Source organism: Cherax quadricarinatus, chromosome 75, assembly GCF_038502225.1.
Source record: "Cherax quadricarinatus isolate ZL_2023a chromosome 75, ASM3850222v1, whole genome shotgun sequence".
NCBI lineage: Eukaryota > Metazoa > Arthropoda > Malacostraca > Decapoda > Parastacidae > Cherax > Cherax quadricarinatus.
The window spans coordinates 12,333,953-12,361,884 of NC_091366.1; the positions used below are offsets into that span (position 1 = coordinate 12,333,953).

The following is a 27,932-nucleotide window of genomic DNA, read 5'->3' on the forward strand; positions in this document are numbered from 1 at the left end:
TAGTGATTGAAGTCAGTGGTTGTTGAGGTTGTGACTACAGTGGCCGTAGTAGTCAGTGGCTGTTGAGGTTGTGACTACAGTGGTAGTAGTAGTCAGTGGGTGATGAGGTTGTGACTACAGTGATTGTAGTAGTCAGTGGGTGATGAGGTTGTGGCTAAAGTGGCTGTTGAGGTTGTGACTACAGTGGTTGTAGTAGTCAGTGGGTGATGAGGTTGTGACTACAGTGGTTGTAGTCAGTGGTTGTTCAGGTTGTGACTACAGTGGTAGCAGTAGTCAGTGGGTGATGAGGTTGTGATTGCAGTGATTGTAGTCAGTGGGTGATGAGGTTGTGACTACTGTGGTTGTAGTCAGTGGGTGATGAGGTTGTGACTAAAGTGGCTATTGAGGTTGTGACTACAGTGGTTGTAGTCAGTGGGTGATGAGGTTGTGACTAAAGTGGCTATTGAGGTTGTGACTACAGTGGTTGTAGTCAGTGGGTGATGAGGTTGTGACTAAAGTGGCTATTGAGGTTGTGACTACAGTGGTTGTAGTCAGTGGGTGATGAGGTTGTGACTAAAGTGGCTATTGAGGTTGTGACTACAGTGGTTGTAGTAGTCAGTGGGTGATGAGGTTCTGACTACAGTGGTTGTAGTAGTCAGTGGGTGATGAGGTTGTGACTACAGTGGTTGTAGTAGTCAGTGGGTGATGAGGTTGTGACTACAGTGGTTGTAGTAGTCAGTGGGTGATGAGGTTGTGACTACAGTGGTTGTAGTAGTCAGTGGGTGATGAGGTTGTGACTACAGTGGTTGTAGTAGTCAGTGGGTGATGAGGTTGTGACTACAGTGGTTGTAGTAGTCAGTGGGTGATGAGGTTCTGACTACAGTGGTTGTAGTAGTCAGTGGGTGATGAGGGTGTGACTACAGTGGTTGTAATAGTGGGTGATGAGGTTGTGACTGCAGTGGTTGTAGTCAGTGGGTGATGAGGTTGTGACTACAATGGTTGTAGTTAGTGGGTGATTAGGTTGTGACTACAGTGGTTGTAGTCAGTGGGTGAAGTTGTGTCGACAGTGGTTGTAGTCAGTGGGTGATGAGGTTGTGACTACAGTGCTTGTAGTAGTCAGTGGGTGATGAGGTTGTGACTACAGTGGTTGTAGTCAGTGGGTGAAGTTGTGTCGACAGTGGTTGTAGTCAGTGGGTGATGAGGTTGTGACTACAGTGGTTGTAGTAGTCAGTGGGTGATGAGGGTGTGACTACAGTGGTTGTAGTGGACAAACGGGAATAAACACTACGAGTTGCCACTCCTGGATCCGACGTCAACCCCCTGGCAATAATTCTGCCGTCAGACGTCAGGCCAAATGACCAGCCATTGTCTGACTTAGTCTCCTGACCTGACCGAAGATGATCCACTTTCCACCGAGTGGACTGACACCATCACCGCAGAACTACCAACGGAAGTTACACTAGTACAAAACTCATAGTGGAGTTTTTTCACTGTCTAGGAGCGGGGATTTCACGAAAGGGAAACTATCCCCACTAATGAGGTGAAATGGAGAGAGAGAGAGGGGGGGGGAGGAGATAAGATTGGGGAGTGTTTAAAGGAAGGGGTGAGGTTCAGTGCCTTGGGTTAAGAGTTTCTTCAACACTAGCAATAAAACTTCCCTTGCCCCCTTGAAGGGGTTGTGTTTCGCCCCCCCCCCTTGAAGGGGTTGTGTTCCCCCCTTGAAGGGGTTGTGTTTCCCCCCCCTTAAGGGGTTGTTTCATAACATTCCATTTTGTGCCTCATGACAACATTCCGTGTTTCATGACACTGTCTAGTGTTGCTACATTATGGTGTTGTGTTGCAGGACTGTTCGTAATCCAGGGAGTGCGGACCTGCATCAACGGCACAGGTTACTGCCTGCTAGGTAACAACTGTTCCCTGGATGTGGACTTCCTGCCTGATGAGACAGGTGGACACTGCTACGGTCTCAGGGATGCCTTCACGCCCAACATTGACTTCGTCTGCTGCAGGTTGCCATTATTATCTTATTAGTAGTTATTAATTTTATTAACTATTACTATTAATTATTACTATTATTATTATTATTACTATTATTATTAAAAGCGTAGAGGTTATACAGCGACCTGGAGAATGAAATACAATGAGTCTATTCCTCTTTCTATCGTCTATAGATTTTATCCTCATTTTTTTCATTCCATTTCCAAGTCGACTTGCAAGGAATATACACAGGTAATTACATTGTTGTTTCTTTATTCGTATTTTTGTTGTTCATCTGATTCACTTCTCTGTTTCTTCTTGTTCCTCCTGTTTACGTTCACTTCTATTTTTCCTTCAATCTTTTACTTTCCAACAACACCTTAGCATTATTTAATACGGCAATGATAAGAGAGGTGAGTACCTTGTTACATTACATGTCTCTCTTTTACACAAGGTTTTCAAGAGTTAAGTTAAGAGTCCCTTATATTACAAGCTAAGAGTTGTTACCAATCTCAGCTCGTTTAAAAGCCTTATTATGAGACATACAAATATGAAAAGGAATGAGGTTGGAGTCATATGTGAACCAGCGATTTCATGTGGTCGGTTGATTTTAGTTTGTTGATGTTTTGATGTACGAACATGTTCCAAACTCGAGTCATTCTAGGAATAAACGATCTCAGATGAAGTGATATTCTTGAGTAGGTTACAGCCAGAGTGTAGTTGCTGTTTGGTGCTGCTCTCTCTCTCTCTCTCACGGGTGACGACCTCTACACACCTTGACACCTAACTTCCTCTCTCATTATCCTCTCATTGTTCCACATTACTCAAGTTCTCAGCTATTTCCTCCTTACTCATTTTTTCCTTCTCTACTTCTCTATTTATCGTCTATTATTTTTTAATCTCTGGTTTATTACCTTACTGAGACTTTGTCTTCCGCTGTCAGACGTATACCGCACTTATTGGCTTTTAAATATACGTTAATTAACGAATATTTGACCTAATATAATTTCTGATAAGTTTAAATCGTGCAGAAACTAACGCACTGCGGTGAACGTTGCAATAAGATTTATAACTGTGATAATAGTGTGACTCCTTCATCACAGTGACTGCTGGAGAATAGTTCAGTGAACTTGGAACAGGTAAACACCACTCAGCTGGTTAATGGGGTGTTAACCCTACCCACTACACACCCGTCACTATGGCTGCATGTTCACTACCACGCAACAATACTTTAATATCTCTATTAAAGAGTAAAGTAAACTTTCTGTGTACATACACTGAAAGTCATATACTGTATCTGTCAGTATATCTGCATCAGCTGCTCAACTTTCTTCCACTCTTCAATTCCTCCAAGATGGAAGTTGTTTACCTGCCGCTCCCAGGCGCGATATCATCCATACTGTTATACTACTTTCCACTTATTATCACATAATAACTATAATATTCATCAACAGTGTACCTGAGTCTCCTTCATATTAATCACACTTGTCTCAACACAGTTGTAGTTCCGTCTCCAGAACTTTCCTGACTTTTGAAACAGCCGACACCTTCATATATATATATACATATTTTTTTTTCAACAAGTCAGCCGTCTCCCACCGAGGCAGAGTGACCCAAAAAAGAAAGAAAATCCCCAAAAAGAAAATGCTTACATCATCATTCAACACTTTCACCACATACATAATCACTGTTTTTGCAGAGGTGCTCAGAATACAACAGTTTAGAAGCATATACGTATAAAGATACACAACATATGTTATATATATATATATATATATATATATATATATATATATATATATATATATATATATATATATATATATATATATATATATATATATATATAAGTAGAGGACATTTTCCTTGTCGTTCTTTAACAATGTGGTTTTCCAATTAACTTGTTACTGACAGTACTAGTGGTAACAAGTAAATACTAGGGAGGTATACTTAAAACATGTAGTGTTCCAATTAACTTGTTACTGACAGTACTAGTGGTAACAGATGATTAACACTAGGGAGGTATACTTGAGGAAAAAGTCTACATCTGGTATACCAGGGTATGCTATGTCTGGATACGACAAATACCTGTATTAAATAACATTGTTTTAATTAGAATTCATTATTAATACCGAGGAAGATATAATGTAAGCATCACTGAAGTGACTGTAAGACTCGCCAAGTGACTGTGAGACTCGCCAAGTGACTGTGAGACTCGCCAAGTGACTGTGAGACTCGCCAAGTGACTGTGAGACTCGCCAAGTGACTGTGAGACTCGCCAAGTGACTGTGAGACTCGCCAAGTGACTGTGAGACTCGCCAAGTGGCTGTGAGACTCGCCAAGTGACTGTGAGACTCGCCAAGTGACTGTGAGACTCGCCAAGTGACTGTGAGACTCGCCAAGTGACTGTGAGACTCGCCAAGTGACTGTGAGACTCGCCAAGTGACTGTGAGACTCGCCAAGTGACTGTGAGACTCGCCAAGTGACTGTGAGACTCGCCAAGTGACTGTGAGACTCGCCATAATCAATGAATGAGGTTAAAACGTGTAGCTTATTACTAATGGAATACAACACCGACAAACTGATGAATAATATACATGTACAGCACTTGGTTACCTTCACTGATGGCCAAGTATTGCACTTGTCTCTTAGTCATTGAAGGAATAACAGTTATTCACTAGTTATAATAATAATAATAATAATAACTTTATTTACTACCAGTACATGTACAAGGTATACAGACCATAGCTGACATCAACAACATACTACTATATAGAAAGCTGCTTGTTATGCTGAGCATTTCCCGCAAATTAGGTCAGTTTTGTCCCAGGATGCGACCCACACCAGTCCACTAACACCCAGATACCCAGTTTACTGATGGGGAACATAAGACAACCGGTGTAAGCAAACACGCCCAGTGTTTCTACCCTCGCTGGGAATCGAACCCAGACACTCACCGTGTGAAGCGAGAGCTTTAGCCACTAGGCCACGGGGCACCTAGCTGTGAGTCAATTGAGGTGTTCAAGACTGCTGAAGAAACTCATTCTTCTACGCTGAAATATACACCACTCTCATCTTGACTCACGAAATCGTAATGACACGATTGCAAAAAAAAACATACCACGGGTGGGGATAGAACCCACGGTCAGAGAGTCTCAAAACTCCAGACCGTCGCGTTAGCCACTGGACCAGCTAGCCACAATAAGATTCATCCAACTAGGTATATTTCTACACCATAGGAAGGTTAGCACAGGCACCACTGTGACCACTCTCATCTTCCCTGTTATTCTCCACATGTGGGTTCTATTGTGTTATATATTCGGTTTATTGCTGTTCGTCTCTCTCTCTCTCCAGCGACCTGATAAGGATCACTACTTTCTATCGTTGAAATCTCCAGATATATTATCTATTCTCATTAACCCTCATAACAAATGTATTATACTTATTCTGTCACTCTCTTCTCCTTCCCTACCTTTATGTATATCAAGTCATTATAATCAGTAGTGAGGTAGAATGGTTGTTGTTACAGGTACAACCCACTGGGGAAGGCCACCAGTAAGCTACCCACCACTACCCTCTCCTCCTTCACCATCACTGACGTATTCTCCCTCGTTGATGATGAGGCTGTCCTCCAGCAACAGCAGGTAAAGTATAAACTCATCTTAACAGTTAGTATATCACTGTTGCTAACACAGTCAAATGGTGACTGTTTAACGAGTCTTAAACAGTGATTATTTGATTATCTAACACCTGATGAAGAATTAAGAAACATGTGCAACATCTGGTTACTACATGAATGGTATACAACACCGACAGATAAAAATTAAACACAAGTGCAACATCTGGGTATCTTCATTGTAGATGTTTCGCCATCCAGAGGCTTTCTTTATCAGTACAAATTGAAGAAGATAAGTCGTACAAGTATATACAAAAGTGGAGGTAGTGTAATAAAGTTGGTAGAATTACCCACAATAAGTAAAGTAAAAGGACACAAGTGCAACTAATGCGACATTTTATTGTGGCCACAATAAAATGTCACATCAGTTGCACTTGTGTCCTTTTACTTTACACAAAGTGGAGGTAATCAGTCCCTCAGCTTCATCGTTGGTGAAGTCGTAGTCTTGTTCCACAGTCACAACTCTCTATTATTTCTATCATATTTCATTTACTGCATTGTATTGTACTGTATTTGCTTAATTATTATTGACACAAAACTAACGTAATTCAAGAAATTTACTGAACACCGTAGGTGAGAAAATTACTGAACACCGCAGGTGAGAAAATTACTGAACACCGCAGGTGAGAAAATTACTGAACACCGCAGGTGAGAAAATTACTGAACACCGCAGGTGAGAATATTACTGAACACCGTAGGTGAGAAAATTACTGAACACCGCAGGTGAGAAAATTACTGAACAGACAAAGCAGATGTGATAGTAATTATGGACAAGGTAGATTATGGTAGAAACATGAACATGTTATCAGAAGACGAGGGAACTTACGTGCCCCTTAAGTCTCCCAGATCAGTTACGTGGCCCTTAAGTCTCCCAGATCAGTTACGTGGCCCTTAAGTCTCCCAGATCAGTTACGTGCCCCTTAAGTCTCCCAGATCAGTTACGTGCCCCTTAAGTCTCCCAGATCAGTTACGTGGCCCTTAAGTCTCCCAGATCAGTTACGTGCCCCTTAAGTCTCCCAGATCAGTTACGTGGCCCTTAAGTCTCCCAGATCAGTTACGTGCCTCTTAAGTCTCCCAGATCAGTTACGTGGCCCTTAAGTCTCCCAGATCAGTTACGTGCCTCTTAAGTCTCCCAGATCAGTTACGTGCCTTTTAAGTCTCCCAGATCAGTTACGTGCCTCTTCAGTTACAAGTCTCCCAGTCTCCCAGATCAGTTACGTGGCCCTTAAGTCTCCCAGATCAGTTACGTGCCTCTTAAGTCTCCCAGATCAGTTACGTGGCCCTTAAGTCTCCCAGATCAGTTACGTGCCTCTTAAGTCTCCCAGATCAGTTACGTGGCCCTTAAGTCTCCCAGATCAGTTACGTGCCACTTAAGTCTCCCAGATCAGTTACGTGCCACTTAAGTCTCCCAGATCAGTTACGTGCCTCTTAAGTCTCCCAGATCAGTTACGTGCCACTTAAGTCTCCCAGATCAGTTACGTGCCACTTAAGTCTCCCAGATCAGTTACGTGCCTCTTAAGTCTCCCAGATCAGTTACGTGCCTCTTAAGTCTCCCAGATCAGTTACGTGGCGCTTAAGTGGCACGTAACTGATCTGGGAGACTTAAGGGCCACGTAACTGATCTGGGAAACTTAAGAGGCACGTAACTGATCTGGGAGACTTAAGGGGGCCGTCTTAAGTCTCCCAGATCAGTTACGTGCCGCTTAAGTCTCCCAGATCAGTTACGTGCCTCTTAAGTCTCCCAGATCAGTTACGTGCCACTTAAGTCTCACAGATCAGTTACGTGCCACTTAAGTCTCCCAGATCAGTTACGTGCCGCTTAAGTCTCCCAGATCAGTTACGTGCCTCTTAAGTCTCCCAGATCAGTTACGTGCCACTTAAGTCTCACAGATCAGTTACGTGCCACTTAAGTCTCCCAGATCAGTTACGTGCCTCTTAAGTCTCCCAGATCAGTTACGTGCCACTTAAGTCTCCCAGATCAGTTACGTGCCACTTAAGTCTCCCAGATCAGTTACGTGCCACTTAAGTCTCCCAGATCAGTTACGTGCCACTTAAGTCTCCCAGATCAGTTACGTGCCCCTTAAGTCTCCCAGATCAGTTACGTGCCCCTTAAGTCTCCCAGATCAGTTACGTGGCCCTTAAGTCTCCCAGATCAGTTACGTGGCCCTTAAGTCTCCCAGATCAGTTACGTGGCCCTTAAGTCTCCCAGATCAGTTACGTGGCCCTTAAGTCTCCCAGATCAGTTACGTGCCCCTTAAGTCTCCCAGATCAGTTACGTGCCACTTAAGTCTCCCAGATCAGTTACGTGCCACTTAAGTCTCCCAGATCAGTTACGTGCCGCTTAAGTCTCCCAGATCAGTTACGTGCCACTTAAGTCTCCCAGATCAGTTACGTGCCACTTAAGTCTCCCAGATCAGTTACGTGCCACTTAAGTCTCCCAGATCAGTTACGTGCCACTTAAGTCTCCCAGATCAGTTACGTGCCTCTTAAGTCTCCCAGATCAGTTACGTGCCGCTTAAGTCTCCCAGATCAGTTACGTGGCCACTTAAGTCTCCCAGATCAGTTACGTGGCCACTTAAGTCTCCCAGATCAGTTACGTGCCCCTTAAGTCTCCCAGATCAGTTACGTGGCCGCTTAAGTCTCCCAGATCAGTTACGTGCCTCTTAAGTCTCCCAGATCAGTTACGTGCCCCTTAAGTCTCCCAGATCAGTTACGTGGCCACTTAAGTCTCCCAGATCAGTTACGTGGCCACTTGTCTCCCAGATCAGTTACGTGGCCACTTAAGTCTCCCAGATCAGTTACGTGCCTCTTAAGTCTCCCAGATCAGTTACGTGGCCCTTAAGTCTCCCAGATCAGTTACGTGCCTCTTAAGTCTCCCAGATCAGTTACGTGGCCCTTAAGTCTCCCAGATCAGTTAGGTGCCTCTTAAGTCTCCCAGATCAGTTAGGTGCCTCTTAAGTCTCCCAGATCAGTTACGTGCCTCTTAAGTCTCCCAGATCAGTTACGTGGCCCTTAAGTCTCCCAGATCAGTTAGGTGCCTCTTAAGTCTCCCAGATCAGTTACGTGCCCCTTAAGTCTCCCAGATCAGTTACGTGGCCCTTAAGTCTCCCAGATCAGTTACGTGGCCCTTAAGTCTCCCAGATCAGTTACGTGGCCCTTAAGTCTCCCAGATCAGTTACGTGCCTCTTAAGTCTCCCAGATCAGTTACGTGGCCCTTAAGGGGGCCGTCTTAAGTCTCCCAGATCAGTTACGTGCCTCTTAAGTCTCCCAGATCAGTTACGTGCCCCTTAAGTCTCCCAGATCAGTTACGTGCCGCTTAAGTCTCCCAGATCAGTTACGTGCCTCTTAAGTCTCCCAGATCAGTTACGTGCCTCTTAAGTCTCCCAGATCAGTTACGTGGCCCTTAAGGGGGCCGTCTTAAGTCTCCCAGATCAGTTACGTGCCTCTTAAGTCTCCCAGATCAGACTAATACATTATCTGTGACGTAATATTGGTAGTAGTATATTTACGTTAATATTTTGTTGAACAAACCGACCGTCTCCCACCGAGGCCGGGTGACCCAAAAAAGAAGAAACACTCTCACCATCATTCACTCCATCACTGTCTTGCCAGAGCGGCGCCGATACTCGACACATATTACCTTGCTCACACACCAACAGCACAAGTCATAAAAACCATTTACCTCCACTGGCTCCTGACATGCTGGAAGTCCAAGCTCCTCACACACAAAACCTCCTTTACCCCCTCCCTCCAACCTTTCCCAGGACGACCCCTACCCCGCCTTCCCTCCACTACACATTTATTATAATTATTATTATAATTATTATTAGTATTTTATTATTAGTAATAGTAGTATTATTTTATTAGTCATTATTATGATTATTATTACTGGTAGTAGTAGCATTTTATTAATTATTATTATTAGTAGTAGCAGTAGTAGTAGTAGTAATAATAGTATTTTATTAGTGATTTTTATTAGTGGTTATTAATAATAATAATGACTGGTGACTGACTACCTCCAGGATGAGATAGACTATGACAACTTGAACCCAGAGAACCTTATTGACATCGTGGGTGTGGTTACTGACCTCACGGGTATCTTGGGTCTGGTGACACGCCCATGGACGGGTACCCTGCCCACACGTGCCCCCACGCCCACCACCACAACCCACGCCCACGGTACAGACACACACACTCAGACGGAACAACCAGATAATGATCAGGTGGGAATCAGAACTTAAAATGTTTAAAATCTAAATTTTTAAACTCTCAATCTCCAGAATCTAATTTTTTTATTTTGAATATCTAAAATCTAAATCTTTAGAATCTAAATTTAAGAACCTGAAACTCTAGAATCTAAATTTTTAGATTTTGAATATCTAAAATCTAAATTTTTAGAATCTAAATTTTAGAACCTGAAACTCTAGAATCTAAATTTTAAGATTTTGAATCTCTAAAATCTAAATCTTTAGAATCTTTTTTTTTAATCTGAATATCTAGATTTAAATATTTACAATATTTTTATAGAATCTAAATATATAGGATCAAAACAGAATCTAAATTTTTAGAATCTGTATCTCTAGAATCTAAATCTTTAGAATATTTTTATAGAATCTAAATGTATAGGATCAAAATATGTATAGATTCTAAATCTTCAAAATCTAAACGTTCATAATTTATTTTTATAGAATCTAAATACATAGAATCTAATTCTATAATCTAAATCTTCTTAGAATCTAATCTTAGATTTGTCTTCTAGGTTTGTGCTACGAGTCTCATAGTTATCACTGGGAAGCGCTAAGACTGTAGGTTCCAAAGAACATTTGGGGAGTGTGAGATCATGAGGTTTGATCCAAGTAAGAGAAAGTTAGCTCCAATTTCTTTGACCAAGAGCCCTTCAGCACTGATACCCAACCTTAAAGTTATTAGAGATCGGTGAGGGGCTCTTGATATTACTCCACATCAATTTAGGGGAGGGGCTCTTGATATTACTCCACATCAATTTAGGTGAGAGGCTCTTGATATTCCACATCAATTTAAGCGAAGGACTCTTGATATTACTCCCCATCAACTCAGATGAGGGGCTCTTGATATTACTCCCCATCAACTCAGATGAGGGGCTCTTGATATTACTCCCATCAAGGTGGGTGGTATTGTTTGGTTATAGAGTAGGACCTTACCACGGTTTTTAAGTCATCTAAAGAGGAAGGGGTCAGGTTAGGGCAGGTATCGTAATTTAAGTCATGTAAGGAGGAAGGGGTCAGGTTAGGGCAGGTATCGTAATTTAAGTCATCTAAGGAGGAAGGGCTCAGGTTAGGGCAGGTATCGTAATTTAAGTCATCTAAGGAGGAAGGGGTCAGGTTAGGGCAGGTATCGTAATTTAAGTCATCAGGTAAGGTATCGTAATTTAAGTCATCTAAGGGCTCAGGTTAGGGCAGGTATCGTAATTTAAGTCATCTAAGGAGGAAGGGGTCAGGTTAGGGCAGGTATCGTAATTTAAGTCATCTAAGGAGGAAGGGGTCAGGTTAGGGCAGGTATCGTAATTTAAGTCATCTAAGGAGGAAGGGGTCAGGTTAGGGCAGGTATCGTAATTTAAGTCATCTAAGGAGGAAGGGGTCAGGTTAGGGCAGGTATCGTAATTTAAGTCATCTAAGGAGGAAGGGGTCAGGTTAGGGCAGGTATCGTAATTTAAGTCATCTAAGGAGGAAGGGGTCAGGTTAGGGCAGGTATCGTAATTTAAGTCATGTAAGGAGGAAGGGGTCAGGTTAGGGCAGGTATCGTAATTTAAGTCATCTAAGGAGGAAGGGCTCAGGTTAGGGCAGGTATCGTAATTTAAGTCATCTAAGGAGGAAGGGGTCAGGTTAGGGCAGGTATCGTAATTTAAGTCATCTAAGGAGGAAGGGGTCAGGTTAGGGCAGGTATCGTAATTGGGATGAACGTCATATGTACCTAAAAATCTTTTTCCTTATGATTATAATAAATAAACCAAAGTTTGTTTGCAGGTGAGCACAGCGACGGACATATGTACCTAAAAATCTTTTTCCTTATGATTATAATAAATAAACCAAAGTTTGTTTGCAGGTGAGCACAGCGACGGACAGCTACCACGAGCTGCCTTCAGAACTGCAGGAACCGTCCGTAGTGGATCAGGATGGCAGCCACATCACCGTAGCAGACGCCACCACCATCACGCACACTACATCACAGCTGCCCACCGTCACCACTCAGTCCACCACAGCATCACAGATGCCCACCCTCACAACATCATCACAGATGCCCACCCTCACAACATCATCACAGATGCCCACCCTCACCACACAGTTGCCACCACCTCCCACCCACAATCACCCTGACAATATGAATGTCATCTTTCTTCCTCATTTTCCCTTCCTGGACAAACTTTCCGTTGGAGGGAAGACAACAGCTGCAGAAAACGTGACGGAAGCGCTGACGGAGTTGGTACTTTCAGACGGGACACCACGGCCTCCTTCCTTGGACATCACCGACGACATGAACGCCATAGTTTTCCCTCAGGAGTCTTTCAAGAACGACTCTACTGTTGTGGGAGAGACACAAGCCTTGGAGGAAGTAGCAGAGATAATGGTACCAGCTGGGGACTCAGAAACAGACGAGGGAGGGGACACCACACAGGTGACGGAGTCAAAAGATGGGGAGTCCACACCGTCGGTGTCACAGGCACATGATGCAGGCCAAATAATTGATGATAGTGTGGGGGAAACAGCGAGTGAGAGTGAGGGAAAGGTGCCTGAGGTGGTGGGTGTGGGCGGGGAGGTGCTTGAAGTGGTGGGTGTGGGCGAGGACATGCCTGACGTGGTAGGTGGGGAGGGTGCAGTTGTGAGTGATGATGCAGAGTACGACTATTACAGTCACTTCCCGGATCACCATTTGTTACAACCAGTCAACCAAAACATCTGTGGCTTCAAGGGACTCAGAAACTACGTGAGTAATACTTTAATTCCAACTAATACATTTTAGTACCACTTCCCTCCACTTCTACTACTGATGTTTACTTTATTTCTTGCTCCTCTTGCACACTCCACTATTTGTTTTTACAAGCTTCTTGAACCGTTTGGTTAATCACAACTTTGAACATTCCATTTCTAACATTATAAAATAATATATCATTATCAACTTGCCACTGTCATTATCAGTTCACTTTCATATTACATTAATTATAATCACAAAGCAAGAAAACTATTGTTTTCTTTTATATTCTGTAACTGATATATATAACTCGTTCTGTGCATTGTCAGAAAATCTAAACGAAAGGGAAAATATCTTCTCCATTTATGCAGAAAGATATGGCAAGTTGTGAGAGAGTGGCAGTCTGTGGGGAGAGTGGCAGTCTGTGAGGAGTGGCACTGTGGGAAGAGTGGCAGTTTGTGAGGAGAGTGGCACTCTGTGAGGAGAGTGGCATTCTGTGAGAGTGGCACTCTGGGAGGAAAGTGGCACTCTGCCAGAGAAGAGGTCTTTACCACTTTCTGACAGACTCAAAGAAACAAAATTATTAATATTAGTATATTGCGAAACAATGGCTAAACCTGTATGAGTCATGAAGGCTGCAAAAAACAAAAGAAGTATTGACGTCCCTGGTACTAGAACGTTCTTCTATAAATAATTAAACACATGCGCAACACTTGGTTATCTATGTGAAAACGTTTCTTAAGACCAGTGGCATTAACAGTTCAATACAGAGATGATATGTGAAGACAGTGGAAGATGAGGTAATCAGTCCCTCAGCCTACAAACAGCTGGTGTTAAGAAAGCACACGTGGAACAGTTAGGTGTCTTTATTCCGAAACGTTTCACCTACTGTATAGGCGAAACGTTTCGGAATAAAGATACCTAGCTGTTGCGTGTGTCTCTTTCTTATCATTCTGTCGGTATTGTATACCATTTTAATATTCAACAACTGGTTCTGATGAAGAACAGGAAAGTGAAGTCGAACATTTGGATTGGCCTCCACAGTCACCGGATATGAACATTATGGAGCATCTGTGAGATCATTAGGTAAGACACATATGCAACAGTTAGGCACTATATAAAGGCTCCATCCTGTCACTTCAACTTCATATTGTTTCAGACAACGGAACAATGCTCTTCTCCAGACTGAGGGACTGACCACCTCAAAACTTTAAGGGTGATGGACTGATTACATCGTCTTCAAGTATCTTCTGCTTCTATCAACTTTTCTGTACTCGACTGAAGAAGCCTACTGTGTAGGCGAAACGTTTCGAAATAAAGATACCTAACTGTTGCATATGTGTCTTACCTAACAATCTGTCGGTATTTTATACCATTTTAATGTTCAATCTGTGAGATCAATTGGAACAACAAGTCAGGAAGTGATTTCCTGCACTGTAGTCTTTGAAAGAGTTAGATCAAGTTTGGCTTGAGGAATGACACAAAATTCCCGTAGATATTATTCAAATGTTATATGAATTAATTCCTCGACGAATTGGTGCTGTTTTAGCTGCAAATTGAGGACCAACTCCATATTGAAAATATAAAATGTTAAATAACAAGGTTTTCGTACTAATTTGTTCAACCCCTGTAGATACCCAGGCGTTGAACATGTGTCCAATTCCTGACTTTTTTATGTCATATTAAGAGACAATAGCATCCCATTAGCAGGTCACCTGCCGACACTATCTATACTTATTCAAACTACAGGTGTTCTCTTCTAACATCTCCATTATACACAATATTCTTAACATCAATATTAGTCCAAGTGTCCTCTAGTGATGATTACCCTCATCTAAACATTGTCAAATTATCTAACGTGACTACGCTTATGAGATGACCTGAACTAGGCTTTCTGACACGCCATATACTTATTAATGTAGCAAATGTCATACTATATAATCATTACGATAACACTTGACACACCATATAGCCATTATAGCAACTCTTGAACCAGGCCCAAGAGCCGTCAAGATGTTAAAACAGTTTAGAGGTGTCAAGCGTCAATTACTGCTGTAGGATACTTCGGCTGTGTTACTAAAGTGTTGGTGGATGTTTCAGGATCCACAGCCGTCTAGCAGCAGGATACTGGGTGGACTGATAGCAACCACAGTGGAGTGGTGCTGGGTAGCAGCCATCATGGAGAGACGTCAAGGAGGCCACAAGTACGTGTGTTCAGGAGCACTGGTTGAGGCCAACCTCGTCATATCCACAGCAACTTGTCTCAGGAGGTCAGTCTTATGCCTCCCTCCTCCCCTATCCCCACTGTGTATTTATGTCTATAATTATTTATTTTAAATTATTTATTTCAGTTTACGGTGAATTATGGAGATAAATAACGAATGAATTCAGCTCTTGACATGATATAGTTACACTATTTTTATTGTAAACCTTTTATAATTAATTACCTTGCTAAAGAGCTTAGCAGTACTGTACACAACACGAGGAACTACAATATTTCCAGAATTTTATTTTTGACCGTCAGGACATTGCCATGAAGTGACTCCAGAGCTGCAACACTCCACTCTGCTACTATCTCACCTCTACACTACTATATACATGACTATTTTTACTCTCAATATTGGATTAATAAAGCCCCTGACGGGTGAAGTATATCCTTATTAAGAACAAAATGGCACAATACCGTGAATGAAACAATACACAAATAACTACCACTATTATTTCTACTACTTCCACAACCCTACTACTTTTTCTTCCTCTCTTGGTCCCGTCCGTCCCCCTCGCCTATATATATACTGGCTCCCTTGCTGTTTTATGTTAGTGTGACTTTGTCAATGGTCCAAGTCAAACCAAAACGTCGTCGTCAGCTTTTCTCTCTCCTATATATCCTTATCAAAATTACCTGACGTTGAACTTGTCTCTTTTATACACGGAATCTTCTGTGCGTCAGAGATATAAATTACACACAAGTTGCAAAACAGTCACAAACTACACTTCATCAAGACAGTCTCCCTTAGACACCAAGTTTTTTCTCGGGTCTATAAAGAGTACACTGTCAACTTGAGAATACACGAGAGGCACGTCTGATCTGAGCATGTGAACTGCTGTTATTATGGGGGAACGCTAAACCCGTATGGAATATACAGCGTCTGTGGGGTGGGGGGGATGGAAGGCATTCAGGCTCAGTTTAGGGAACCGGAGCACAGATCAGATTCCGTAGATCAAGAGCCCTTCACCAGGGTCACAGAACCTCCCTTGAGAGGTGACCAACTGTCAAGCTGAAGTTGTACAATTTGGGCAGCAGAAAATGACTTGATATTTGTACCTGTGTGATGGTGTCAGAGGTGAAGATTCCAGTACCTGTGTGATGGTGTCAGAGGTGAAGATTCCAGTACCTGTCTGATGGTGTCAGAGGTGAAGATTCCAGTACCTGTCAGATGGTGTCAGAGGTGAAGATTCCAGTACCTGTGTGATGGTGTCAGAGGTGAAGATTCCAGTACCTGTGTGATGGTGTCAGAGGTGAAGATTCCAGTACCTGTGTGATGGTGTCAGAGGTGAAGATTCCAGTACCTGTGTGATGGTGTCAGAGGTGAAGATTCCAGTACCTGTGTGATGGTGTCAGAGGTGAAGATTCCAGTACCTGTGTGATGTTGTCTGAGGTGAAGATTCCAGTACCTGTGTGATGATGTCAGAGGTGAAGATTCCAGTACCTGTGTGATGTTGCCAGAGGTGAAAATTCCAGTACCTGTGTGATGTTGTCAGAGGTGAAGATTCAAGTACCTGTGTGATTTTGTCAGAGGTGAAGATTCCAGTACCTGTGTGATGTTGTCAGAGGTGAAGATTCAAGTACCTGTGTGATGTTGCAAAGGTGAAGATTCCAGTACCTGTGTGATGTTGCCAGAGGTGAAGATTCCAGTACCTATGTGATGTTGTCAGAGGTGAAGATTCAAGTACCTGTGTGATGTTGCCAGAGGTGAAGATTCCAGTACCTGTGTGATGTTGTCAGAGGTGAAGATTCCAGTACCTGTGTGATGTTGCCAGAGGTGAAGATTCCAGTACCTGTGTGATGTTGCCAGAGGTGAAGATTCCAGTACCTATGTGATGTTGTCAGAGGTGAAGATTCAAGTACTTGTGTGATGTTGTCAGAGGTGAAGATTCAAGTACCTGTGTGATATTGCCAGAGGTGAAGATTCAAGTACCTGTGTGATGGTGTCAGAGGTGAAGCTTCCAGTACTTGTGTGATGTTGTCTGATGTCAAGAACAGAGATAATATTCATAGTTTATGTAGTGACAATCAGTTTAGGGAAATAAACACAGTTGAAGAATTTAGATGATAGAGGCTACATTTCGCTGGCTGGGAGCTTTATAAAGCCTCAATATACATACCTGGACACAGCAGTGGGTGCGTGCAATACGAAAGTAATGTGAAGTATCTTTTCTCACCTGATATTTCACATCATTATCTTACTGTATACACAAACACACACACGCATATATATATATATATATATATATATATATATATATATATATATATATATATATATATATATATATATATATATATATATATATATATATATACATATATATATATATATATATATATATATATATATATATATATATATATATATATATATATATATATGTCGTGCCGAATAGGCAGAACTTGCGATCTTGGCTTAAATAGCAACGCTCATCTTGCCATATAGGACAAGTGAAAATTTGTGTATGCAATAATTTCGCCAAAATCATTCTGAACCTAACGAAAAAAATATATTTCACTGTGTTTGTTTAGTATTAAATTATTGTAAACAAATCTAAAATATATTTAGTTGGGTTAGGCTAAAATAAATTGTTCTTGTTATAATAAGGTTAGGTAAGTTTTCTAAGTTCCTTTTGGTGCAAAATTATAAATTTTTACATCAACATTAATGAAAAAAATATATCTTTAAACGTATAAGAGAAAATTTTAGAAAGGACTTAATTTTAAATGAGTTCTTGCTAATTGACCAGTTTTACATATTCGGCACGACATATATATATATATATATATATATATATATATATATATATATATATATATGTCGTGCCGAATAGGCAGAACTTGCGATCTTGGCTTAAATAGCAACGCTCATCTTGCCATATAGGGCAAGTGAAAATTTGTGTATGCAATAATTTCTCCAAAATCATTCTGAACCTAACGAAAAAAATATATTTCACTGTGTTTAGTATTAAATTACTGTAAACAAATCTAAAATATATTTAGTTGGGTTAGGCTAAAATAAATTGTTCTTGTTATAATAAGGTTAGGTAAGTTTTCTAAGTTCCTTTTGGTGCAAAATTATAAATTTTTACATCAACATTAATGAAAAAAATATATCTTTAAACGTATAAGAGAAAATTTTAGAAAGAACTTAATTTTAAATGAGTTCTTGCTAATTGACCAGTTTTACATATTCGGCACGACATATATATATATATATATATATATATATATATATATATATATATATATATATATATATATATATATATATATATATATATATATATATATATATAATATATATATATATATATATATATATATACATATTGGGTTACAGTTGGTGCCTCTGACGGAATGTAATATTGTATTACCTCCGAATTCTTCCTATTACAGACCTGAGTTAGCCTAGATGGTAGAGCGTTTAAGTCTCAATCCTCGAACCGCGGTTCGAGCCTCTCGTTTACCCCTCTGTTTGCTCATATATACATATTCTATCCTAGTATATAAATTAAGCTTTATCAAGCTTACAACCAGAGACGTAGCGCAAAAATAGTAATAACATCTTCTCTGACTGGTCATCTAGTTCAAGACGGACCGAAACGTCGTCGTAATCTCGTCTCTGGTACATGCGGGTTATCTGTGTATAAGCCGGAGTGGTGAGTTAATGAATGATCCTCAGGTAAAGAAGACAACTGAGAATATTCATCTGAGATTAACGGGTAAACTCAGCGTTGTGTTTTAACAGTCACTGCAAGGTACATAAACCTTGCTCACTGATACCCACAACTCAGCGTTGTGTTTTAACAGTCACTGCAAGGTACATAAACCTTGCTCACTGATACCCACAACTCAGCGTTGTGTTTTAAAACTCACTGCAAGGTACATAAACCTTGCTCACTGATACCCACAACTCAGCGTTGTGTTTTAAAACTCACTGCAAGGTACATAAACCTTGCTCACTGATACCCACAACTCAGCGTTGTGTTTTAAAACTCACTGCAAGGTACATAAACCTTGCTCACTGATACCCACAACTCAGCGTTGTGTTTTAAAACTCACTGCAAGGTACATAAACCTTGCTCACTGATACCCACAACTCAGCGTTGTGTTTTAACAGTCACTACAAGGTACATAAACCTTGCTCACTGATACCCACAACTCTCTTAAAAACACTTTACTAACTTACTGTATCATTTACCACTTTAGTAAGTTACTATATCATTTACCACTTTAGTAAGTTACTATATCATTTACCACTTTAGTAAGTTACTGTATAATTTACCACTTTAGTAAGTTACTGTATCATTTACCACTTTAGTAAGTTACTGTATAATTTACCACTTTAGTAAGTTACTGTATAATTTACCACTTTAGTAAGTTACTGTATCATTTACCACTTTAGTAAGTTACTGTATAATTTACCACTTTAGTAAGTTACTGTATCATTTACCACTTTAGTAAGTTACTGTATCATTTACCACTTTAGTAAGTTACTGTATAATTTACCACTTTAGTAAGTTACTGTATAATTTACCACTTTAGTAAGTTACTGTATCATTTACCACTTTAGTAAGTTACTGTATAATTTACCACTTTAGTAAGTTACTGTATCATTTACCACTTTAGTAAGTTACTATATCATTTACCACTTTAGTAAGTTAGTGTTCTCTTAAGTGGCTTATTCACTTTCATCTGAAGAGTTTTTCCAATATTTTTATAACACTTGTTTGATGATAACTTGTGTGATAACTTGACTGATAACAATTTATATAACTTGTGTCATAACTTGCTAGATATCTTGTTGTATAAGTTGTGATAACTTGCAGATAACTTGTTGGATATCTTGTGTAATTTGTGATAACTTGTTGGTTAACTTGTGTAATAACTTGACAGATAACGTGTGATAACTTGTTGGTTAACCTGTGCAATAACTTGCTTAATAACTGGTGATAACTTTGCGTGATAACATGTTTGATAACTTGCTTCATAACTTATTTAATAACTTGGTTGATAATTTGTGCTAACTTGGTTGACAACTTTTGTAATAACTTGGTTCATAACAAGTTTTCGTTCTCAAATTATTCTTATCTGTTTTCTTACTCAGTTTCGCCCAGTTTCATTTCTAGAAAAATGCTGAGAGTTTGGCCCATGAATATTACGATACATATTACTGTGTAAGTTGTGTGTGATGTGACTAAGCTTGTGGTGTCCCGGTACAGGCTGGACACTCGCCACTTGTCCCGGTACTTGGTAGTCCTGGGAGACAGTAACCTGAGGGAGGACCTGCCTTATGGTATTCAGTTTCACTCACTGGCGGAGGTGGATACTCACCCTGACTACCTCACCTCCGGCGGCGCTCATGCTAATGATATAGGTGAGTCAGTGCTAATGACATAAGTGGGTCAGTGCTAATAATATGAGTCAGTGCTAATGATATAAGTGGGTCAGTGCTAATGATATGAGTGCTAATGATATAAGTGAGTCAGTGCTAATGATATAAGTGGGTCAGTGCTAATGATATAAGTGGGTCAGTGCTAATGATATGAGTGCTAATGATATAAGTGAGTCAGTGCTAATGATATAAGTGGGTCAGTGCTAATGATATGAGTGCTAATGATATAAGTGAGTCAGTGCTAATGATATAAGTGAGTCAGTGCTAATGATATAAGTGGGTCAGTGCTAATGATATAAGTGGGTCAGTGCTAATAATATGAGTCAGTGCTAATGATATAAGTGAGTCAGTGCTAATGATATGAGTGCTAATGATATGAGTGAGTGCTAATGATATAAGTGGGTCAGTGCTAATAATATGAGTCAGTGCTAATGATATAAGTGGGTCAGTGCTAATAATATGAGTCAGTGCTAATGATATAAGTGGGTCAGTGCTAATGATATGAGTGCTAATGATATAAGTGAGTCAGTGCTAATGATATAAGTGGGTCAGTGCTAATGATATAAGTGGGTCAGTGCTAATGATATGAGTGCTAATGATATAAGTGAGTCAGTGCTAATGATATAAGTGGGTCAGTGCTAATGATACAGGTGAATCAGTGCAAAGGACATAAGCGAGTCAGTGCTAATGATATAAGTGAGTCAGTGCTAATGATATGAGTCAGTGCTAATGATATAAGTGGGTCAGTGCTAATGATATAGGTGAGTCAGTGCTAAGGATATAAGCGAGTCAGTGCTAATGATATAGGTGAGTCAGTGCTAATGATATAAGTGAGTCAGTGCTAATGATATAGGTGAGTCAGTGCTAATGATATGAGTCAGTGCTAATGATATAAGTGGGTCAGTGCTAATGATATGAGTCAGTGCTAATGATATAAGTGAGTCAGTGCTAATGATATAGGTGAGTCAGTGCTAAGGATATAGGTGAGTCAGTGCTAAGGATATAAGCGAGTCAGTGCTAATGATATAGGTGAGTCAGTGCTGATGATATGAGTCAGTGCTAATGATATGAGTCAGTGCTAATGATATGAGTCAGTGCTAAGGATATAAGCGAGTCAGTGCTAATGATATAGGTGAGTCAGTGCTAAGGATATAAGTGAGTCAGTGCTAATGATATGAGTCAGTGCTAATGATATAAGTGGGTCAGTGCTAATGATATAGGTGAGTCAGTGCTAAGGATATAAGTGGGTCAGTGCTAATGATATGAGTCAGTGCTAATGATATAAGTGGGTCAGTGCTAATGATATAGGTGAGAGAGTCACTGTGTGAGTGGGATAGTGTGAATCTGAATGAGTAAGACAGAGAATGCGAGTGAAACTTCGTGTGTGTGTGTGTGTGTGTGTGTGTGTGTGTGTGTGTGTGTGTGTGTGTGTGTACTCACCTAATTGTACTCACCTAACTGTGGTTGCAGGGGTCGATACTCAGCTCCTGGCCCCGCCTCTTCACTGATCGCTACTGGGTCCTCTCTCTCTCTGCTTCCTGAGCTTTGTCATATCTCTTCTTAAAACTATGTATGGTTCCTGCCTCCACTACTTCACTTGCTAGGCTATTCCACTTGCTGACGACTCTATGACTGAAGATTATTATTATAATGAAGGGGGAAGCGCTAAACCCGTAGGATATGACTGAAGAAATACTTCCTAACGTCCCTGTGACTCGTCTGAGTCTTCAGCTTCCAGTTGTGACCCCTTGTCCCTGTGTCCCCTTTCTGGAACATCCTATCTCTGTCCACCTTGTCTATTCCCCGCAGTATCTTGTATGTCGTTATCATGTCTCCCCTGACCCTTCTGTCCTCCAGTGTCGTCAGTCCGATTTCCCTTAACCTTTCCTCGTACGACATTCCCTTGAGCTCTGGGACTAGCCTTGTTGCAAACCTTTGTACTTTCTCTAACTTCTTGACGTGCTTGACCAGGTGTGGGTTCCAGACTGGTGCTGCATACTCCAGTATGGGCCTAACATACACAGTGTACAGTGTCTTGAACGATTCCTTATTAAGGTATCGGAACGCTATTCTCAGGTTTGCCAGGCGCCCGTATGCTGCAGCAGTTATTTGGTTGATGTGTGCCTCCGGTGATGTGCTCGGTGTTATGGTCACCCCAAGGTCTTTCTCCCTGAGTGAGGTCTGTAGTCTTTGTCCACTTAGCCTATACTCTGTCTGCGGTCTTCTTTGCCCCTCCCCAATCTTCATGACTTTGCATTTGGCTGGATTGAATTCGAGAAGCCAGTTACTGGACCACATGTCCAGCCTGTCCAGGTCTCTTTGCAGTCCTGCCTCATCCTCGTCCGATTTAATTCTTCTCATCAACTTCGCGTCATCTGCGAACAGGGACACTTTCAGAGTCTATTCCTTCCATCATGTCGTTCACATATATCAAAAATAGCACTGGTCCTAGAACTGACCCCTGTGGGACCCCGCTCGTAACAGGCGCCCACTGTGATACCTCTTCACGTACCATGACTCGTTGCTGCCTCCCTGTCAGGTATTCCCTTATCCATTGCAGTGCCCTCCCTTTTACATGCGCCTGATCCTCCAGCTTCTGCACTAATCTCTTGTGAGGAACTGTGTCAAAGGCCTTCCTGCAGTCTAGGAAAACGCAATCTACCCACCCTTCTCTCTCGTGTCTTACTTCTGTTACCTTGTCATAAAACTCCAGGAGGTTTGTGATACAAGATTTGCCTTCCATGAACTCATGCTGGTTTTCATTTATAATCTTGTTCCTTTCCAGGTGTTCGACCACTCTCCTCCTGATAATCTTCTCCATGACTTTGCACACAATACATGTCAGAGACACAGGTCTGTAGTTTAGTGCCTCGTTTCTGTTTCCTTTCTTAAATATGGGGACTACATTAGCTGTCTTCCATTTCTCAGGTAGTTGCCCAGTTTCAAGGGATGTGTTGAAGATTGTGGTTAGAGGCACGCACAGCATCTCTGCTCCTTCTCTAAGGACCCATGGGGAGATGTCCGATCCCATCGCCTTTGAGGTGTCAAGGTCACTTAAGAGCTTCTTCACCTCCTCCTCAGTTGTTCGTATGTCATCCAACACTTGTTGGTATATTCCCTCTTGATGTTCCCTTCTGTGCTGTCTTCCCACAGCCCTTCCTGTCTCTACTGTAAAAACTTCCTTAAATCTCCTGTTCAGCTCCTCACATACCTCCTGATCATTTCTTGTGAGTTCTCCACCTTCTGTCCTTAATCTGATCACCTGGTCTTTGACTGTTGTCTTCCTCCTGATGTGGCTATACAACAGTTTCGGGTCAGTCTTGATTCTCGATGCTATGTCATTTTCATACTGTCGCTGGGCCTCCCTCCTTACCTGTGCATACTCATTCCTGGTTCTGCGACTGGTCTCCCTATTTTCGTGTGTTCTCTGCCTTCTGTACTTTTTTCATTCTCTATTGCACTTTGTTTTTGCCTCCTTACACCGTCGGGTAAACCAGGGGCTCGTTCTGGTCTTCCCGTTGTTACTGTTGCCCTTGGGAATAAACCTTTCCACTGCCTCCTTGCATTTTGTTGTTACATATTCCATCATTTTATTTACTGGCTTTCCTGCCAGTTCTCTGTCCCACTGGACCTCCCGCAGGAAGTTCTTCAACCCTATGTAGTCCCCTCTCTTATAGTCAGGCTTTTCCCATTCAACTCCTGTTATTCTCTCCACTTGCAGCTCTACTATGTATTCAAAGCACAGAACCACGTGGTCGCTAGCTCCTAGGGGACTCTCATACTTGATGTCCTCAATGTCTGAGCTGCCCAGGGTGAACACAAGGTCCAATCTTGCTGGTTCATCCTCCCCTCTCACTCTGGTAGTGTCCTTAACATGTTGGTGCATGAGGTTTTCCAGCACCACGTCCAACATCCTGGCTCTCCATGTTTCGTGTGTGTGTGTGTGTGTGTGTGTGTGTGTGTGTGTGTGTGTGTGTGTGTGTGTGTGTGTGTGTGTGTGTGTGAGTGTGATATAAGTCGTTATCCTGACGAATATCAACAACTACAACAACAGTTGTTCGTTGTACAGAACGAACAGCTACAATAACATTAATAACAACACCTGTAACACCCACATCTGGAGACGTTATCCTGACATAGAACAACAGCAATAACAACAGAAGCAACAGTAACTTTAACAATAGTCAGGAGACCTTCCCCACAGTTTGTGGACATCACTATAACATTAACAATCTTCCTCACAGTTTGTGGACATCACTATAACATTAACAACCTTCCCCACAGTTTGTGGACATCACTATAACATTAACAACCTTCCCCACAGTTTGTGGACATCACTATAACATTAACAACCTTCCCCACAGTTTGTGGACATCACCATAACATTAACAACCTTCCCCACAGTTTGTGGACATCACCATAACATTAACAATCTTCCCCACAGTTTGTGGACATCACTATAACATTAACAAGGCAGTGTGTTACAGTATGTCATGGAACAATCCCACAAACTAACAATTTATAACAATCACCTCAGATACAAGATATATGCACTGAGAGGTGTAGTTCTCTCAGCGTAAATATGCTGAGAGTTTAATTTAATTCCTACTTTAGGTATTAAAATATTCTTGTCTAGTGGTGAGAATGTTACCGCGGAGCCTTAATGACGCAAGAGTAGCCAATACCCTTTAAATTACATTAACCAGTTAAGTGGCCTTCTTTCTCTCTCTTAAACACACTGTATCGCCTCATTATATGAATTAATCCTCTTCAGTTTAACACACGTAAATAACAACGAAAATCAGATGCAAGATCCCAGCCAGTCACTGTCCCAAGTGAATAATTTATGAAGACTATATAAGGTGACGGAACTCTGAGTGAGGATCAACAAGGAGGAGACAGCTCTCTTGTCTCCCACTATCTCAAGGTTGCACTCGTACAGTAACCTCCCTTAAAAACCGCCTCTATATACTGTGGTATTTTGTTGTAAATACAGCTGGAAAATATTGAATAGCATGTCCAAAAAACTTATCCGGTTTTTGTATCTACTTTTTCAATTACATTTAAAAAAAAACGCACTAAAATAGTCTATTGTAATTCCCACAAGACAGCTACCATGGCTGGGTTGGGGCAGTCTCTGCTACCATGTTACAGGACTGAGGTTCGAGCCTCCACTGCTACACACACTAACACCTACACTCAGATAACACAATAACATCATGAAAATACTTTTAGGTAGTATAAATGTCAATAAAAATATACAAAATGACATGACCATGACATGATAATGAAAATGACATGACCGTGAAAATTTCGAAGAGGGCTAACTGCCCTGTAATAAAGTGATAATGATGAAACAATAAATAGATAAATAAGAATACTTACAAATCAGAAGACATTAACAGATGTTAATCAGACACAATGACTGAAAAATAAGTTTACAATAATTTATTATGAAAATTTATAAAAATGTACCCTAATTTATCCAAATAATTTTTCAAAAATAAGTTGACAAGCACTTTATCAATCCTGAAAGTTATGCATTAAATGATCACAACTTATTATGGTTGCCAACAAACCTCTAATTACCTTATACATACTACCTTAATAAGCATTTATACATTAAACCTTTTATATATATATATATATATATATATATATATATATATATATATATATATATATATATATATATATATATTAATTTATTTTACTCGTAAGTCATAAACGATTATATGCAACAGCTATAATACCTCAACTACTACTAAGTAGTTATTAAATCAGTTAGGATCAGCTAGGGCTGGTTAACACACTCAAGTTTACATTACTGAACCTGTGTTGTTACCAATGCTGTTGCTGCTTTTTAGGGACTACGAAAGCTCATACCGTATGAGCCTTGCAATGCAGAAGTCTAGTATTTAAACATTCACTTAACGTTGAAATAGTACCCAACTTCCCGTTGTGCGCAGAAAAGCATTCGTAGTACGCAGAATATGGACCTGAAAGTTTACGTGGAAACCAGAGGCGTTGTAAAATGGCCAAAAATGTAGAATGTCGAATTCCCGTATGAGCTAAACCCTGGCAGTCTAGTACCGGCTAGCAGTCAGTCGGGCAACAGTTCTCTGACTTCCCTAGTGTTGTGGGTTTATAGGGGCACTAACAGCTTATGCCGTATGGCGCCAGTCCTCTGTCTATGCTTCAATTTAGAGATCTCATTTAAACAAAGTAGAAGAGTGTAAATCATCAGAACTTTCATTGTATGCTCGACAGCTGATAACAGGCGTTAAGAGACTGTTAACTGCTATTAACGACCGCTAAGTCGCCCATCTATAAAAAAACAGTAACTCAGCTGGTACAGATTTGGTAATGAACCAGTTAATACCTAGTCTGATATTCTACTTACGGTTTTGTGACCAAAATTTTATTATTATTATTGTTGTTATTATTATTATTACATTCATGAGGGGAACACTAAACCCATAGGGGTCATACAGTGCCTCGGGAAATAGAAGGCATTCAGGCATGATTCAAGGAGTTCAATTCCTTAGATCAAGAGCTCATCTCCAAAATCAAGGAACCTTTGAGAGGGACCAAACTTATAGCATTTATTGTATTGTTAATCTGTAAAATATAAACCACATTCGTTATTAATTACGATAAAATCAATATACAAATATCTAAATTACGATATTTTGAGAGGCCAAACATAGGTAAGAGTCTGATAACAAATTATTTTAACATAACATATAAATAAATTAATGCTAAATAATTAAATTATTAAATAATTTGTTCAAGTGACTAGATAATTACTAAATGTGTGCAGCCAGCAGCAACAGCCTGGTTGATCAGGCGCTGATCCACCAGGAGGCCTGGTCACGGACCGGGCCGCGGGGGCGTTGACCCCCGAAACTCTCTCCAGGTAAACTCCAGGTAAACCTACCATGGCTTGTTATGTGTGGTTGTCTGAAGTGTGCCAACACCCAGTGCAACGTGTAGGTGTTAGTCCGTATAATACATGCATGGCAACATGCATGTGCTACCACTGTTGTGACAGGTGTCACTTGTGATGGACAGCTGTTTATTATTGTTGAGTTCCACGAGTGTTGGCACTATTGATAGACAGCTGACGTCACTCATGTATTGTACAGGTTCTGTCGCCGTTGTGATAAGAGATAAGATACGTATGGTGTTACACGGGTGTTATCACAGTAATGTTACACCAGTGGTATATTACACAGGTGTGGTACGGCTACAGGGGCAGGCTACACTGAGTGACAACGTGTGTCTGGTGTGTATGGCACAGCAGGATGCAGTCTTCCCCTCTCACACCTGCACAGTCACTGGCTACGGTGTAGGTCACATCCCACTCAACATGATTACAGGTCAGTCACACTATTATTATTATTATTATTAATTCACTAGTCAACACTCACTTTCAGGTCAATGATATTACACATATTTTAGGGTACGTTTGTGGTGGTGATTCGAAATATATCGTCGGTTTTGCTTGATCAACTGAAATTTTTGATAAATTTGGCATCTCATTGAAAAACCTATAAGATGTGAAAAACATATTAATCAGTCGGTGCTAACTTGCAAATCGCACTGGAATTATTTTTAGATCATGCATAAGTCAAATCATGTTATATATACTAGCACTTCATTCTATATAATAACAGATTAATGTA

The 27,932-nt window shown here is 40.8% G+C and overlaps 1 protein-coding gene across 3 annotated transcripts in view; it reads left to right on the top strand.

The window, feature by feature from the left end:
• Nucleotides 1-27,932, top strand: part of LOC128691789 (serine proteinase stubble-like) — a 95,848-nt gene that overhangs the window by 44,832 nt on the left and 23,084 nt on the right. For all 3 annotated transcript variants that reach the window (XM_070101055.1, XM_070101053.1, XM_070101054.1), the window contains exons 4-10: nucleotides 1,823-1,988; nucleotides 5,486-5,600; nucleotides 9,655-9,855; nucleotides 11,714-12,592; nucleotides 14,678-14,847; nucleotides 20,072-20,226; nucleotides 27,483-27,626. In XM_070101055.1, coding sequence (XP_069957156.1) covers nucleotides 1,823-1,988; nucleotides 5,486-5,600; nucleotides 9,655-9,855; nucleotides 11,714-12,592; nucleotides 14,678-14,847; nucleotides 20,072-20,226; nucleotides 27,483-27,626 — 1,830 coding nt within the window. The remainder of the gene's footprint in view (nucleotides 1-1,822; nucleotides 1,989-5,485; nucleotides 5,601-9,654; nucleotides 9,856-11,713; nucleotides 12,593-14,677; nucleotides 14,848-20,071; nucleotides 20,227-27,482; nucleotides 27,627-27,932) is intronic.